Genomic DNA, 14,883 nt, shown 5'->3' on the forward strand with positions numbered 1-14,883 from the left:
AGGGAGACTTCAACAAGTTTTTGCTTGGAAGAGAGGGCTGGGAAGTGGGGGTGCTACCAAGGAGGTTTCTTCTCTTGGATTTGATTTCAGACTCAGTCATTAAAAAACTAAGATTTAACTGTAATAAATAATCTTAAAAAAAATCTATGCCCAACTCCTTCTCCCCTCCCCCCCTCATCTGGGCTCTAAGAGTACTAGAGTCAAGATGCAACCACAAGGTGCCTTCTGGAGGGTGAAGCAGCTTTGGTAGAAAAGGTATGTGGGTGCTTGGAAGGTGTTGCTGGGTCAGGGATAGGGAGCTGGTAGCTAAGGAATTTCTCTGGACTGCTGATGCTGGGACCTGGGCTCTCCACCAGACCACAGAGAGAAGCGGTCCATCTTCATGGCAATGGAAATGTATTCCTGCAAAAATACTGAGGAGCAGAGCCTGGAGATGGGGGTGGAGTGAAATCTGGATTCTAGGAGAGGAAGTCTTTGGGTAAAGTGGTTGCTGAGCAGACTGCTGACAGATAGGAAGGGTGATACTGGAGGTGGAGTGGTCCACTTGGAACTGGTGGAGCTAAGAGGGAAGGGAAGCAGTCAAAGTTAAGTTTATGAACCTGGGAGGAGCTATGAGAGGAGAGGCAGTTTTTGAAGGGGACCAGATGGGAGACTGGCTTGGCAGAAATGATTGGGTGCTGGAAGACCCTCATCAAATCCCCTCCCTTGTCTGGACCCCAGTAAGGAGATGCTGCTGAACTGGGACAGCACTAAGCTCTCATTCAGCTCTCAAGCTTAAGGAGAGGTAGGGTCTGCTTTGGAGAAGCTCAGAAAGTAGGGGAGTTGGACTCCAGTGGATGGGGCAGGGGGTGGGGCATGTTGTTGAGCCTTTAACTCCTTCCTTTCCATCCTGTAGCAGGTGGCCATTGACCTGGCCATGGGTGTAGACCCTGGGGACTACTTCACCAACATCTCCCGCTCAGCCTGGAACCTGGGCAGTGCCTTCTTCTTCGCTGGCACCATTGTCACCACCATCGGTGTGCAGGGCAGGGGTGGTGTGGGAAGGGTCACTGGGGTGATAGATCAGCAGCAGAGCCAGGGCCAGGCCATTGGGAAGAGTGGGGAGGAGAGGAAGGGAAGAGGGAAGTGGCACTTACATAAGGGTCAGGCCCAGGTTCTTCAGGGGCTCTTTCTTCTTGCCAAGGGCCATGTAGCCCCCTCTCTCTAAGCATTTGTCTTGACCTGGGCTGATCATCTCCATCTCTGTCCTTGCTGGGGTCAGTTAAACTGGGGACCAAATTAGAAGTCTGCTGAGTACTTCCAATGTAGATTGCACCTGAGGGACTGCTCCCCACCTTCCTGGCCTGAGTCCTTATCCCCCAGAGTAGCTTTGTGCACCTCTTCAGGGCCAGTCTCTGCTGGTTGGGGCTTTCTCTAGGGTAGAGCTTGTCTCCTCTTCCCAGACCTTAGTTGCTGGCACTGAGGAGGTGACTCGGTGGGACAGGCCCGGCTCCCTGGGCTGATCCTCCCTCTCATCCAGGCTATGGGAACATGGTCCTGCTCACGGATGAAGCACGCCTTTTCTGCATCTTCTATGCCCTGGTGGGGATCCCGCTGTTCGGGATCCTGTTGGCGGGGGTCGGTGACAAGCTGGGCTCTACCCTGCGCCGGGGCATTGGCCACGTGGAAACCATCTTCTTGGTGAGTGGCCATGTGTTTGGGGCCTTCTCCCCATCCCCATCCCCATTCCAGAGGATGGTGGGAGCTGGACCTGCAGTCAGAGGCACCTAACATGGATCTGCCACCCCAGCTGGCGAGTCCTCGGCCCCTTTGAGTCTCAGGTTACTTATCTATAAAATGGGGGTAGCAAACTTAGTAGAGAGGTCGTGAGGAAAGCACTTTGGAGACCTGAAAATACTAGAGAAATGGGAGTTGAGATGATTCATAACATGAGGACCCTCAGATTCTCTGATCCTGGGTGGTGGCCAGCCCTTCCCTCTCTGTGCAGATTTCCCCTGGAATAGGAGCTGTCTAATCTAACTCACTGGATGCCTCTGGCTATGGACTGACTCATGCTGGGGTCTTTCTCTGTACTGCGCTCCCCCCCCCCTCCCAGAAGTGGCAGGTCCAGCCCGCTGCGGTGCGCTCGCTCTCAGCGCTGCTGTTCCTGCTGGTTGGCTGTCTTCTCTTCGTGTTGGTGCCCATGTTTGTGTTCTGCTACATGGAGGAATGGACTACGCTGGAGGCCCTCTACTTCATCATCGTGACGCTCACCACCGTGGGCTTCGGGGACTACGTGGCCGGTGGGTGAGAGACCCGAGCCAGGGAGGGAGGGACTCGGCTGTTCGTATCTGGAGCCATGGACAGTTGGTGGCAGGGCCTGTGGCGAGTAGGGGAGCGGAAGCTCTACCAGGTTCATGCCCTGGGGGCGAGGAGCAGGGGAGGAGAGCAGCCTGTCTGCAGTGGCTCTGGCTCAGCCTGACCCCAACTCCGCCGGCTGCCCCCAGGCTCGAAACCTGAGCAAGAATTCCCTGCCTATCAGCCCATTGTCTGGTTCTGGATTCTAATGGGCCTTGCCTACTTCGCCTCCATCCTCACCATGATCGGGAACTGGCTTCGGGTTGTGTCCCGCCGCACCAGGGCTGAGGTAGGGAGGCTCCTCTCCTCCGTGCTGGGTCTTCTGTCTCCCTCCCACACCCAGAGGTATACCCCTTTAGCCCACCCACCTCCCCCTGCAGGCTATGCAGTATGCAGAGCACTGTCCTGCGGGCCAGAGGCAGTAGGGATTCCTAGGAGGCGCCATCAGGACTCTCAGGGACCTTATTAGTGGCTTGGGAGACATCACCAACTCACACACTAATCATTCTTCCCCCCCCCTGCCCCCCTCCCCCATCTCCTCCAGTAAAGATTTGTTTTCAAAGCATTTCTTCCTTGAAGCAACCCTGGTTGGGGGTTGGGGGGAGCACACCAGTCCGGTTTATCACGTAACTCCCCATCATCAGACAATGGAAAGAAACTGACAGCAGTGCAGATACCGTTTGACCTTTAGGTCCTTAGCCTTGGTATCAGGCAACGATGCATTGAGACTCCGGAGGTCTGGGTTCTAATGCTGCTGGTATTAGCTGGGTCGCCTTAGGTAAGGCACCCAACCTCCCTGAGCTTGTTTTCTGCAAACGCCCAGAGCACCTCGGTTAGGCGGTTCGGATAGGAGGCCTAAAGGGCTTGAAAGTCCCCTAAGGCTGATTGTTTAATTCAGGCTCCCCAAGGTGATGGGAGACCTGCAGATACACCCGGGTCCTACCTCTTTTCGTCCCGCAGATGGGCGGCCTTACGGCTCACGCAGCCAGCTGGACCGGCGGCGTTACAGCTCGGATGACACAGCGGCCGCCACCGTCCGAGAAGCCGAGCCCCGGACCACCCCAGGTACCCCCTGCCAAGCTTGTACCGACGCTGCAGAGCCAGGAGAAGGTGGAAGCACCTTCTTCACCACTCACAACCTCTGTTTCTGCACCCTTGGATTACCCTGGAGAGAACTTCGCTTTCATAGACGAGTCGTCAGACACGCAGAGCGATCGGGGTGATGTGCTCCCCCGTGGCCACCGAGCCGGCCTCAAACAGCCCAGGAAAGCCGCCCGGCCCCGGGACTCAGGCTGCCCCCTAAACAAGAAGGAGCTCGCATAGTCCGGGGTTGGGCATGGGGCGGACTGGTTGGCACTGCCTTCTCCTACCCAAGGTCCCTTGCTTTAGGCTTCCCTCGTTCGTCCCCGTTCCCTTCTCCACCCGCCCGGTTTTCGTTCAGCCAAAGAGCTCCCATTCCCCATGGGAGCATCCTGGGAACCGGGGCTCCTGCTTCTGGCTCCTCCCCCTTCTCTAAAAGCTCCCTTGCTTGTTTCCTCTCCCTAGGTCCCCACGCCTGTGCTTCCGTGCCTGGCTCAATAAAAGAGAAGGCTTCCGGCCACTCGCTTTTGTCTTCTGTCTCTCCTACCTCTGGGGGCCAGGGTATGGTGGGGTGTGTGTGCTGTGACTTTGGATGGGGTCCCCGAGCCAAAGCTCACAGGTGGCTTGGATTGGATGGACCACTAAGAGGACCTGGGTTCAAATCTCACATCTTCCTTGACCTATGTGACGTCGGGCAATAAAGGGTCACTTGTTAAGTGAGTGAAATCTCCGTTAAAGTTACTGATTTTCTCGGTCTGGTTTTTGATTCCCAACCTTCAGTTTTGTCATCTGTATGTTGGGGGGGGGGGGGGGGGGGGGTGCGGCTAGTGGCGCAGGGGATGAAGCACTGGGCTTGGGATCAGGAAGACTCATCTTTCCAAGTTCAAGTCTCTGGCACTTAACTAGCTGTGTGACCCTGGCCAAGTCACTTAATCCAGTTTCCTCATCTGTAAAAGGAAATGGCAAACCACTTCAGTTTTTGTGCCAAGAACACCCTCAATGGGGTCACAGAATCGGCCACCCTAAATAACAACTGGGAAGAGGATGGACTGGATTGCCTCCCAGTCCCTCCTGGTCCGGGAGCCGAAGATCCTGGGAGCCTCTGCAGCTCGGGCCTGGATCTAGGAGATGGAATGGCCTTTAAGTGGTAGGGGCCGAACTCCCAACGTCTCCGCTGGCCCCACGCCCCTCCCCCCACTTCTCAGGGATCAGTTGTACTACTGGCTCTGGCCGTTGGGGCGCAGGGATGGAGAGACGAGAATTTCATGTGGCCAAAGCTGAATCACAGGACCAAAGCAAGGGCCAGACTCCTGTTGGGGGGGACAACCTGCAGGACTCGATCCTAGGCATTTGCTCTCTAGTAAGTTCGGTCCAAATAAGTCTTCGTTTGGGATCACTGGCTTCCAGGAGTGTCCTGGACTCCAACCCTTGAGTTCCCACTCCCAACAGCCCAATCTCCACAGCCAACGTTCAGCCCGCTCAGGCTCCCGCCTTCATCTCCTTCACAACCTCCACACCAACCTTTCTACCTTCTTTCTATTCCTCGGGGCCCTTCACCTAGCATCATCGTTTATCAGGGTCCCGTGCAAAATCTGAGCATAACAGCCCTAAATTCTCTGACCCCCTCAAACTCACTCACCTACCACGGGCCACCTCACCAAGGAAGGCGCAGAACTGTCCTCGGGACCCTTTAGAAAGAGGGGAGGGGTAGCTCATGGCTCCAGCTCCTTCCCCCCAGTCCTCCCTAGCCCCGCGACTCCCTCTTTTCTTCCCTTAGACGGAAGGCTCCCAAACGTCCTTTGAGGAAAGCTTCCAAACCCCAAAGTTACAGGAGCCTTGGCCAGAGGCAGGCGCGGCCCAGAGGAACTCGCAAATGGGCAAGCCGAATAGGGAAGGGGATAGCAGCATGGACTCTAATTCGAGCCAGGTTGCGCCAGATAACTGGAGGAAGGATAGTACCGAAGGGGATGGAGACGAAGTCTTCTTTAGCCGCGCCACGATTAGCGACCAGCTCCACGACCAGAACCCGACCAATCTGCAGAGAAGCCAAGAGGCTTCCGATGTTTGGAACAACCATTCTGGTAAGTTGGGGATGGGGAGGAATGGGTCGGGCAGGACATGCTAGAGGGCGCTCTGATGCTCTAGGGGCAGGGACCCGTCCCCCTCAGCCCGGGGAACGGCACTCGCGGGCTAGGGGAAGAGACGTGATCCCTTCAGTCGCCCCTCAAAGGGCTGGACGCGGGGGCCAGGGACTCTAAAAGGGTCTGTGTGATGAGTATAATTACTCTCTCATCTCCTCCCCCCCCAGAGGAGAACGACGAGTCGTTCATAGGATCGCGAGATGCTACCCACCGTGCCTACTGGGCTGAGCTACAGAACCAAGTGCGTGCGGGCAGCGAGCTGCTGGGGGTGGGACTCTTGGAGTGGGTCTGGTTGGCGATTTCCCCTCCCTGGAGGAGTCTGGGAAGCTTGTTGCAGAAACCCGCACCCCAGAGGCTGTTTCTTCCTTCCATTCGCAGCTGCCCCAGCCTATGGTCAACCTCATGGAGCAGGAGGCACTGGAAATCCTCACCAAGAGCCTCCGTAGTGAGTGCTTGGGGGACACCCCCACCTCGGGACCAGGGCGGGGGTGGTGGAGCCCACCAAGCGGGGTTCAGGGTCGGGGAGGTCACCTAGGGGGGGGCCTTGTTCCCTCTCCAGCATCCATGCCTACGTCTCCACTACATCCCCCCGACGCCGGCAGGTGAGGGATGGTTATTATCCTTCTCCTGGTGAGGGATGGAAAGGCAAGGTGGCTAGCAGCTCCGGTATCAGATCTGGGTTCAAGCTTTGCTCCAGTCATGCGTAGGAGCTGCGGGACCAGCACATCCCTTAGCTTGGAGTGCCTGGGCAACCCTTTAAGAAAGGAAAGGTGACGATCCAGAGTGGTGGCCAGTGCAGGCGGGTGCCCACCTGCCGGCCTCTGCTCCCGCCTCCTTGTCCCCGCCCAGGCTATAATAAGGGCATAGGGAAGGACCACAAGCTGACCCAACAGCTCCAGCGGCACGTGGACCAGCTGCGCAAGAACCTTAAGGGTCGCCAGTTCATCTGAGCACCTCACCTCCCTCAAGGGAACCCTGCCCCTGGGCGCTGGGCCCGCCCTGAAGAACTCCGCCCCCAGAGAATAAAGGCACTCTGCCCCCTACTCTGCCTGCCTGGATGATTGCGCCTGCGCCTGACTCTAGTGGGGAGGGGGGAGTCCTTCCCCACACCACGTGACGACGACGCCCCGCCCCACGACCTTCAACGGTCACCGCAGTGACCTTGGACGCCTGTGCACCCCCCCCCCCGCAGGCTCCGCCCCCTCCGGTGCACAGCCCTGCCGCCTGGCGACCTTGAGCGACTTTCCTCTCCTCCCGCCTCCGTGCCATATAAGGCACCGGTCCAGCCCCCAGGAGGCTCGTCCGCGCGCAAGACTGCAGCCTTATTAGCATACAGGGAGGTGAAGAAGGAGACAGCCGCCCGCGCTCCCCTCTGGCCCCGCCCAAAAGACGTCATACCAAGGCCCCACCCCCTCGCCACCACTTCTCTAATTTGGCTCCCAAGCCCGGCACTCTAGTTACGAATGGGCACGCAAATACCTCCGTCTCTCCGCGGCCACGCGTGAGACGGAGTTAGTAGAGAGGGAAGGGGTTTTGGTTTGTCTGGGGAGGCGAGCGTGCGCACTCCCGGAGCAGATCTCCACGAGCCTTATTTCCCTGAGGGTATTTCCATGTCTGCCCCGCCCCCAAACCTGGGCTTGGCCTCCCCCCCCCCAGGTTCCGCCTACTGTGCTGTTTTGCATACGCTCCAGGGCCGCTCCGCCCCCTCCCTACTTCCCTCCGCCCCTCCCATCTTGGCTTTGCAGGAGCACCGCCCCGTCGGCTCCCCACCTCGTGCAGCGAGTGCTGCTTTGCATACGCGCCGGGCCAGCCCCGCCCCCGGCCCCTGCTTTGCATACGCACCGGGCTGGCCCCGCCCCCGCTGTCAGCTGGAGGAAGCCGAGTAGGAAGCGGCCGCGATGTCCTTTTGTGTCCTACAAGCCGCCGGCGGCGCCGAGTGAGCGACGGGCCGGGCCGGGCTGGGCCGGGACGCGGCGGAGGCGGCGGCGGAGGAGGCGGGGCCCGGGCCGGGCGGCTTCCGTCCAGCACCGCGAAGCCCCGGCGCCTCGGGGCCCTCATGCCGGGCCGGCCGCTGCTGCTGCCGCCGCCGCCGCTGCTGCCACTGCCGACGCCGCCGCTGCTGCTGTTGCAGAGCCCCAGGTCCGGGTCTGGGCGGGGGCCGGGCGGGCAGGGCCGGGCCGGGCCGGGCCCCGGGGCCGCGGCCATGTGCGGCCGTCCGGGCTCCCGCCGGCGCTGGGCGCCTGGGCCGAGGCCGCGCAGCCCCGGGAGACACGTGGGGGCCGCGGGGCCGCGTGGGCGGGGGCTTCTCCCTGAGGCCGCGCGGGCTTTCTGGGTCAGGGGTCACGGGCGACGCACAGCAAGTTTGTAACCCCCCTCCCCCCCAGCCGCCCGGAGGTGGCCGCGACGAAGAGGGGTGGGGGGTGTTATAGGAGGAAGAGCGAGGCCCCGCCCCTCCCCCTCCTTTTCCCCTCCCCCTTTCCCCGAGGGCGTACGCGCCAGGTGAGCGGGCGGGCAGGTGAGTGCGCAAGCCCTCCCCACCAGGGAGGGAAGTTCATGCCCCCTGGGTGGGGGCGGGGATGGGGTCCCCCGGTCCGCTGGAGGCCGCAAAAAGCGCGCTAGGGCTGCGTCCGGCGTTGCGGGAGGCTAGGTGTGGGCACCTCCAGGGAGCATCCGCGAGTCCGGGAGGGGGTCACTCTCCAGGCGGGGGGCAGCCCGGTGGTTGCTGAAGGTCTCAGGCTTGGAACTTTAACCTGGGGCTCGAGATTGCCCGGGCTTGGGAGCCAGTGATGCGTCTCCCCCATTTTCTGGGGATCCAAGAATGGGGGGGGCCAGTTAGTGAGTTTCTTGAGACTTTTGCTGCCTCCCTTCCCGCTGTTTCCCCGGTCCCAGCCTAGGGCCTGTCTCTTTCTGGGAATAAAATTCCACTGGACTCTGCCCCCTCTCCCCCCCCCCCCCCCCCCCGCAGGTCCCCGCCCCGCGCCCAGCTGTTGGGCAACCAGGATGGATGGCTCCCCCTTCTCCCGGAGCTTCTTGCCACCCCAGGCCAGCTGGAGGCATCCTGGAGGCTTGGTGGCTTGAACCCTGGCTGCTGATCAGGCCCTGGCCCCCATACCTATGGAGCATGTCATTTCCCTTCCCCAGTTATAAAAGACCCGTTGTAGCTCCTTCAGTTTCTGATGGACCTTCTAGCCCCAGCAGTGCATAATGCTGTGGTTGAGTTAAATGCACACTTTGTTCCTCAGGTGGCCAGGCCTCTGTCTGAGTGACAAAGGGCACCAGTACTTTCCCCATTAATCTTCCCCCTCCCTTGTGTTTCCCCCAGGGTGACTCTCCATCTTTAAGCCAGGCCTCCCTGGATTTTTCTAGGACCCTCACCCATTTTCTCTTTTTCTCCCTCCCATCAGGTGATCGGCAGCACCATGTCTGGCCGGGAACGTGGGACGGAGCCGCTTTATATCAAGGCCGAGCCTGCCAGCCCAGACAGTCCTCGGGGCTCCTCAGAGGCTGAGCCCGAACCCCCACCTGCCCGGCCTCCTGGCCCTGCTCCGGCTCGGAGACGACTCCCCACGGGCAGGGAAGAGGATGAAGAAGGGGAGGGCACGGGGCTGGGTGAGAGGGGTGGCAGCGGCGGGGGCAAGCTGGTTTTGAGCTCACTGCCCAAGCGCCTGTGTCTGGTTTGTGGGGACGTGGCCTCTGGCTACCACTATGGTGTGGCCTCCTGTGAGGCCTGCAAAGCCTTCTTCAAGAGGACCATCCAAGGTGAGCTTGACCCCAGCATTTCACAGTTTTAGGCTCCTCTCCTGGCTTCCCTATAGTGGATGGGTTGGGAGTCAGGGCCAAGGTACAATGAATCCCAACCCTACTGCACTGTGTGACCTTGGCCTCGACCTTCTGGGCCTCAGTTTCTTCAAATGAGGACATTCTTCTGACATTCTTCCTATTCTAATTGTACTACTCAATCTGTGACAAACTGGGGCACACAGATAGGAAGTTCTTGTCCTCTCAGGGCATATGGTCTAGGAAGTCATTTTAATGAAAACGAGAAAGACCCTGCTGGGAGGGATGAGACTTTCTCCCCGATCCCTAGTGTTATGGCAGAACTAGAGGGATCTGAGGATCAGGAAATCATGCTGGGAGATGAAGGGAATTTCCAGAGGTCTGTCCTGTAGCTACTAAAAGTCAGTCATGACTTGAACTTAGGGGCTCTGACTACAAATTCAGGTCCTTGGGACTGCTGTAGCTTCCCTCACTGTGGCCCCTGCCCTGTGTAAGTTGGCACAAGTCTCCTGTGTTTGTGGGGGGACTTCTGCCTGCTGTGAACCCCATCTCTTGCCTTGCCAGGGAGTATTGAGTATAGCTGCCCAGCCTCCAATGAGTGTGAGATCACCAAGCGGCGGCGGAAGGCCTGCCAAGCCTGCCGCTTCACCAAGTGCCTGCGGGTGGGCATGCTCAAAGAGGGTGAGTGGGGAGAAGGGAGGGAAGGCTTGGTTATTGCCTGGGAGGGACCTGGGAGTGTCTGGGTAGAGGTGGTACTGAATCTACTCTGGCCCACCTCTCTCTTTCTCAGGGGTTCGTTTAGATCGGGTCCGGGGTGGACGGCAGAAATACAAGCGGCGGCCTGAGGTCGAGCCCCTGCCCTTTCCAGGACCCTTCCCCTCTGCTCCTCTGGCAACACCAGGGGGGACTCGGAAGACAGGTGAGAAGCTGCTTGCTTGGGTCTGGGGCAAACCTGGTCCCAGTGTGGAGGGTTCAGGAAGCCCATGTATGACAGCAGCCCTATCTCTGTCCCTGCAGCCCCTGTGAACGCCCTTGTATCCCACCTGCTGGTCGCAGAACCGGAGAAACTGTATGCAATGCCTGACCCAGCAGGCCCTGATGGGCACCTGCCAGCTGTGGCCACACTGTGTGACCTTTTTGACCGGGAGATTGTGGTCACCATCAGCTGGGCTAAGAGCATCCCAGGTGAGGGGGGGTAGTCAGGGCGCCATCCCCCACATCCCCTGAGCTGCACCCGTGGCAGGGCCTCCCTTGTGTTCCTCCATGGCCCTGGCCTCCTGACTCAGTTTCCTCACCCTGATTGCAGGCTTCTCTGCCCTGTCCCTGTCGGACCAGATGTCAGTATTGCAGAGTGTGTGGATGGAGGTACTGGTGCTGGGAGTTGCCCAGCGCTCACTGCCCCTTCGGGATGAGCTGGCTTTTGCTGAGGACCTGGTTCTGGATGAGGAGGGAGCCCGGGCAGCCGGGCTGGGTGAGCTGGGGGCTGCACTCCTTCAGCTGGTTCGCCGACTCCAGGCCCTTCGGCTGGAACGGGAGGAATATGTGCTGCTCAAAGCCTTGGCTCTGGCCAACTCTGGTGAGATACTCACTGGGGATGAGGGAATGAGTGCACGGGAGGCTGAGTGCCATCCCCCTCTGCTGCAGAGGGTCCTCCCAGCAACCCTTGAGTGTAGATGACAGAGAGGTGAGCACGCAGGGGCTCCCTCAGGAGAGAGTGGGAGGGGAGCCCAGGCCTCCTGGGCTGACCTAGGGGCTGGCCACAAAGTGCTCTCTGGAGCTTAGCTTGTCAGCTTGCTCACTGAGGCTGGAATTGGGAGGGATTTTAGGCATCATTTTAGCCAGCTCTGATCTTACAGATAAGCATAAAGGCCCTGAAAAGAGAGGTGACTTTCCCTGAGCCACAGACTAAGTGGATCAGTCAGGATTTGAACCTTTTTCTCCACTGAGTTACCCTGTGGTCTGGGGAAACCCACTGGGCCCAGTCCTAGCTGACCCACATTCTCTCATTGGGTTCTCTGAGTTTCTGCTTCCCCCTAGATACAAAGCAGGGTGGCACCAGGTGGGCTCCCTGGAGGGCAGGGACAGGTCGGCTGCCCCCTGAGCTGAGCCCTTCCTCCCCCAGACTCAGTGCACATAGAAGATGCCGAGGCCGTGGAACAGCTACGGGAAGCCTTGCATGAAGCCTTGTTGGAGTACGAAGCTGGGCGGGCTGGTGGGGGCCCTGGTGGGGGGGCTGAGCGCCGCCGGGCTGGGCGGCTGCTGCTGACCCTTCCTCTCCTCCGCCAGACGGCGGGCAAAGTGTTGGCCCATTTCTATGGGGTGAAGCTGGAGGGGAAAGTCCCCATGCACAAGCTTTTCCTGGAGATGCTGGAGGCCATGATGGACTGATGGGGGGGGAGGGCTGTTGGTCTTGTGGACATGTGTGGGTGGGTGGGTGGGGCAGTGCTGGCAGGACCGGCAAGGGGGTGGGGGGAGGGGGTTGAACCCCAGAAGAAGCCCAAGGGAGGGCATGGGCAGTGCCCACAGCCTGCTGGCAGTGCCAGGGCAATGCCAACAGCCCATGGGAACCAGGCCCATGCCCACTCTAACCCCTTCCATAGGCACCTAGAGGAACGAGGCTAGGCAGTGCTGCTCCAGCCACTAGGGGGAAGCATTGCCCCTTGCAAGCCATAATCTATCCCCAGGGTGGGGGGCCTTGTGGAAGCCATAAAGGGGGGCTGCTGGGGAAATTGGGGTATCCAGAGAGATAAGAGATCTCAGGGAGGGAAGGGTTGAGGGCCCCAGCTTCCCCTTCGGTTAATGCTTTTTTTTGCTGCTGCTTGGCCCATCCCCAGGGGCCTGGCTCCCCCCTCTAGCAGAGCCGGGGCTGGAGAGCAAGGACCCCTGAACCCTTCCCTCCTTGCCATTTATATTGGGCATTATTACTGCCCCCAAACTCCAATCCTTCTCCCCCTTTAAAGCAATAAATCAGAGCTGGCTCCTCTTGTCCCCTCCCCAACCTGCCCCTGGAGCTGGGCCAAGGGATGATCCCAGACCCCTGGGGAGGAGAGGGGGGGGGGGCCACAGCATCTACTCTATCCCCTGCATAGCAATAACACTATATTTATTTTTAGGGTTTGGACTGAGGGAGGAGCAGGGGCTGCTGGGGTAGGGCCTGGGCCACGCCTCCTCCCGGGACTGAGTGGGGGAACAGAGCTGTACAGAGACTCTATTTTAATGTATATTTGCTGCAAAGAAAAAAAAAAGTCATTCAGTTTTGAACCTTTAATGAGGAAAAGAAAATATAACAGCAATCATACCATCCCCCAGGGCTCTGTGTGGTCTGGGCACTGGAGGAGGGGAGGCTCAGAGCCTGGATGAACACAGCGGCCACAGCGGGAGGGGCTGATCCGGAGGCCTAGGAGGTGGCCTCCTCATCGCTCAGCAGCATATTGGGGATCCCGCGGCTGATGGGAAACAGGCGTCCAGACTCCGGGCACTGCAGGGTGCCCTCCACCACCTCCACCTGTGGGATGAGAAGGCATTCGGTTGGGGGGGCTTGAGGTGGGGGGGGGCAGCGCCTGCCTGGGGGGGCTCTCACCTCCAGCAGCACGTGGTGCACCTTCCTCAGGAACTCTTCGTCTTTCTCGTAGCCCTCGGCCAGCTGCTGGGGTAGCTCTGACAGGTGTCCCAACTGCGGACAGGGACAGAGGCAGCTGCATTAGGGGATCGTCCCACAGGCTCCAGACGGCCTGGCATTTATTAAGCGCCTGCTGTTTGCCCTCGAACGTGGGTGGGGTGGGGCTTGGTTCTGTTAGAAGCGCTGGAGCCCCGCCCACTGCCCCATACCTGGGGCTTATACCTTTCTGTACCTACCCAGCATGCACTTGGACATAAGCGCCCATCACCTGGGCTAAAGCCAAGCCAAAGTGGAGCCGGCCTTGAACCCGGGATCTCCCGGCACTGAGCCCCCGAATTAGTGTGCACCCACGACACTTTAGTCAATGTCGTCTCGCGTGGGCAGCGGGGGAACCACAAGCCCCATTTTACAGATTAGGGCAATGAGGCTGGGGGGAGGGGCGTGCATGGGCGCTCACGCTCTCGGCCGCTTCCACCAGCGCCGTCCACTCCATCTTGGGGATCATGCGTGTCACGAAGTCCGGGTTGAAGTCCACGGGGCTCACGCGGATCTCGGTGGCCTGGGGGTGGGGGACACACCAGGGTTGTCATGTGGGCCGCCGGCCGGGCACGACCCCTTCCCCCCAGCCCCACTCCGCCTTGAGTACCTGGATTCGCAGGGGGAAGCCCCGGGGCCCCACCCCACGCACATGGGAGCTCAGCAGGTTGTGGGTCAGCAGCTTCATCCCGGCCTGCGCGCGCACCCGAGCCGGAACCGGAACCGGAACAGGGTCGGCGCCCCGCTACGCCACTTCCATCTCCTCTCGCTACCGCCTCCCCCACCCGCTCGAGAACTCCTTTCCTCCCTCTGGACACTTCCGGAAGAGGCGGGGCAACCCTCCCCAAACAGGATGTTACGCAACTGCCGCTGCCCCACGGCTTTTAGTTCCGGAAACTTCTTGTTTTCCCGCCCCCAGATGCAAATAACACAGTTAGAATCAGATGCGCATGCTCAGCTGCATCCGAGCTGCAGCCTTGGATTAAGCTTCCTGATGCTGCAAGAGGGCGGTACCAAGTGCCTGTCGGGGGCCAGTAGGCGCATGCGTCCTCATACACCTTGCTCTGCGTCCGCGATCATGCAGGTGCATTTTTGCGCAACCACGCTCGTTTACCACTAGGTGGCGTAGTGGAGAGCATGCGGGGGAAGCCAACTGAATGTGGTCTGGAGTTCGAACCCTATCTGACAGTTTCTAGCCGTAAGTCCTTTCCGCCAGTTACCCAGCTTCTCCCAGCCTCAGTTTCCTCGTCTGTAAAATGAGAATGATCGTTGTTGAATGAATGGGTTGTCCTGAGGACCAAATGGGATAATAATAAATAACAGCATTTACATTGCTTGCTTGCTTTGCGACTGGTCCTTTCGTTCTCAGAGGAACATCACGTCAGAGAGTTGATGCCATAACATGCAAGTGAACTGGATTTAAGTGAGGCAGGGCTGTGTAGGGTCACCAACCTCACTTTATCCTCCAGAACCATCAAGGCCCAGTGACTGGAGATGGCCCAGGATGCAGTGCGGGGACCTTGGCCCTTTTAAGCTGAGTTGTTTCCCAGGTCTCAGAAAATACGGCCTTATTTAATCCTTAACCATGGGAGGAAGGTGCTATTAGTCAAGGGGCCGCTAGGTGGCGCAGTGGACAGAGTGCTTGGGCCTGTAGTCTAGAAGAGAGTTCAAATCCTAGCTGTGTGGCCCCGAGCAAGACACCTAACCCTGTTTGCCTCAGTTTCCTCATTCGTAAAAGGAGCCTGAGAAGGAAATGGCAAACCACTCCAGCATCTGTGCCAAGAAAACCCCAAATGGGATCATGAAGGATGAAAATCGCCGGTCTGTCCCTGTTGGCTCAGAGACAGAATGTGGCACATACGAAATTCTCTGATTGGAGTTCAAAGCCTTCAT

At 59.2% G+C, this 14,883-nt stretch overlaps 4 protein-coding genes across 5 annotated transcripts; 3 read left to right on the forward strand and 1 right to left on the reverse strand.

Annotated features, from left to right (window-relative positions):
• The first annotated feature begins 785 nt into the window (after window positions 1-785).
• Window positions 786-3,936, forward strand: KCNK4 (potassium two pore domain channel subfamily K member 4). Its single transcript, XM_069066247.1, has 5 exons — window positions 786-1,016; window positions 1,520-1,680; window positions 2,096-2,282; window positions 2,487-2,626; window positions 3,298-3,936. Exons 1-5 carry the CDS (start codon window positions 917-919, stop codon window positions 3,658-3,660), a joined length of 951 nt encoding a protein of 316 aa, XP_068922348.1. The 5' UTR covers window positions 786-916; the 3' UTR covers window positions 3,661-3,936.
• A 319-nt stretch (window positions 3,937-4,255) lies between these two features.
• CATSPERZ (catsper channel auxiliary subunit zeta) lies at window positions 4,256-6,581 on the forward strand. Its single transcript, XM_069066087.1, has 3 exons — window positions 4,256-5,799; window positions 5,937-6,003; window positions 6,408-6,581. The coding sequence occupies exons 1-3, from the start codon at window positions 5,689-5,691 to the stop codon at window positions 6,506-6,508; spliced, it is 279 nt and encodes a 92-aa protein (XP_068922188.1). The 5' UTR covers window positions 4,256-5,688; the 3' UTR covers window positions 6,509-6,581.
• A 993-nt stretch (window positions 6,582-7,574) lies between these two features.
• ESRRA (estrogen related receptor alpha) lies at window positions 7,575-11,752 on the forward strand. Its single transcript, XM_069066248.1, has 7 exons — window positions 7,575-7,697; window positions 8,963-9,317; window positions 9,900-10,016; window positions 10,126-10,254; window positions 10,353-10,520; window positions 10,642-10,911; window positions 11,458-11,752. Exons 2-7 carry the CDS (start codon window positions 8,978-8,980, stop codon window positions 11,721-11,723), a joined length of 1,290 nt encoding a protein of 429 aa, XP_068922349.1. The 5' UTR covers window positions 7,575-7,697; window positions 8,963-8,977; the 3' UTR covers window positions 11,724-11,752.
• An 832-nt stretch (window positions 11,753-12,584) lies between these two features.
• Window positions 12,585-13,819, reverse strand: TRMT112 (tRNA methyltransferase activator subunit 11-2). 2 transcript variants are annotated; one of them, XM_069066253.1, is made up of 4 exons: window positions 13,601-13,819; window positions 13,412-13,513; window positions 12,937-13,008; window positions 12,585-12,840 (listed from the first exon to the last, which is right to left on the reverse strand). In XM_069066253.1, exons 1-4 carry the CDS (start codon window positions 13,676-13,678, stop codon window positions 12,733-12,735), a joined length of 360 nt encoding a protein of 119 aa, XP_068922354.1. In that variant the 5' UTR covers window positions 13,679-13,819; the 3' UTR covers window positions 12,585-12,732. The 2 variants fall into 2 exon arrangements, with proteins under 2 accessions (XP_068922354.1, XP_068922353.1); XM_069066252.1 differs by having other exon boundaries at window positions 12,916-13,008; window positions 13,601-13,811.
• Between the last annotated feature and the right edge of the window lie 1,064 nt (window positions 13,820-14,883).

This window comes from Petaurus breviceps, unplaced genomic scaffold, assembly GCF_028583685.1.
Source record: "Petaurus breviceps papuanus isolate PSGF00001 unplaced genomic scaffold, PetGlider_PUasm1.0 90721, whole genome shotgun sequence".
Taxonomy (NCBI): Eukaryota; Metazoa; Chordata; class Mammalia; order Diprotodontia; family Petauridae; genus Petaurus; species Petaurus breviceps.

Coding starts and splice junctions, on each gene's coding strand:
- KCNK4 (XM_069066247.1), top strand. CDS start 917: ATGGGTGTAGACCCTGGGGACTACTTCACCAACATCTCCCGCTCAGCC. Junction 1,681..2,095: donor ACGTGGAAACCATCTTCTTG/GTGAGTGGCCAT, acceptor CCCCCCTCCCAG/AAGTGGCAGGTCCAGCCCGC. Junction 2,627..3,297: donor CCCGCCGCACCAGGGCTGAG/GTAGGGAGGCTC, acceptor TTCGTCCCGCAG/ATGGGCGGCCTTACGGCTCA.
- CATSPERZ (XM_069066087.1), top strand. CDS start 5,689: ATGAGTATAATTACTCTCTCATCTCCTCCCCCCCCAGAGGAGAACGAC. Junction 5,800..5,936: donor GGGCTGAGCTACAGAACCAA/GTGCGTGCGGGC, acceptor TTCCATTCGCAG/CTGCCCCAGCCTATGGTCAA. Junction 6,004..6,407: donor CCTCACCAAGAGCCTCCGTA/GTGAGTGCTTGG, acceptor GTCCCCGCCCAG/GCTATAATAAGGGCATAGGG.
- ESRRA (XM_069066248.1), top strand. CDS start 8,978: ATGTCTGGCCGGGAACGTGGGACGGAGCCGCTTTATATCAAGGCCGAG. Junction 10,017..10,125: donor GGTGGGCATGCTCAAAGAGG/GTGAGTGGGGAG, acceptor TCTCTTTCTCAG/GGGTTCGTTTAGATCGGGTC. Junction 10,521..10,641: donor CTGGGCTAAGAGCATCCCAG/GTGAGGGGGGGT, acceptor CCCTGATTGCAG/GCTTCTCTGCCCTGTCCCTG.
- TRMT112 (XM_069066252.1), bottom strand. CDS start 13,678: ATGAAGCTGCTGACCCACAACCTGCTGAGCTCCCATGTGCGTGGGGTG. Junction 13,514..13,600: donor GCTTCCCCCTGCGAATCCAG/GTACTCAAGGCG, acceptor CCCCACCCCCAG/GCCACCGAGATCCGCGTGAG. Junction 12,841..12,915: donor TGCACCACGTGCTGCTGGAG/GTGAGAGCCCCC, acceptor CTCATCCCACAG/GTGGAGGTGGTGGAGGGCAC.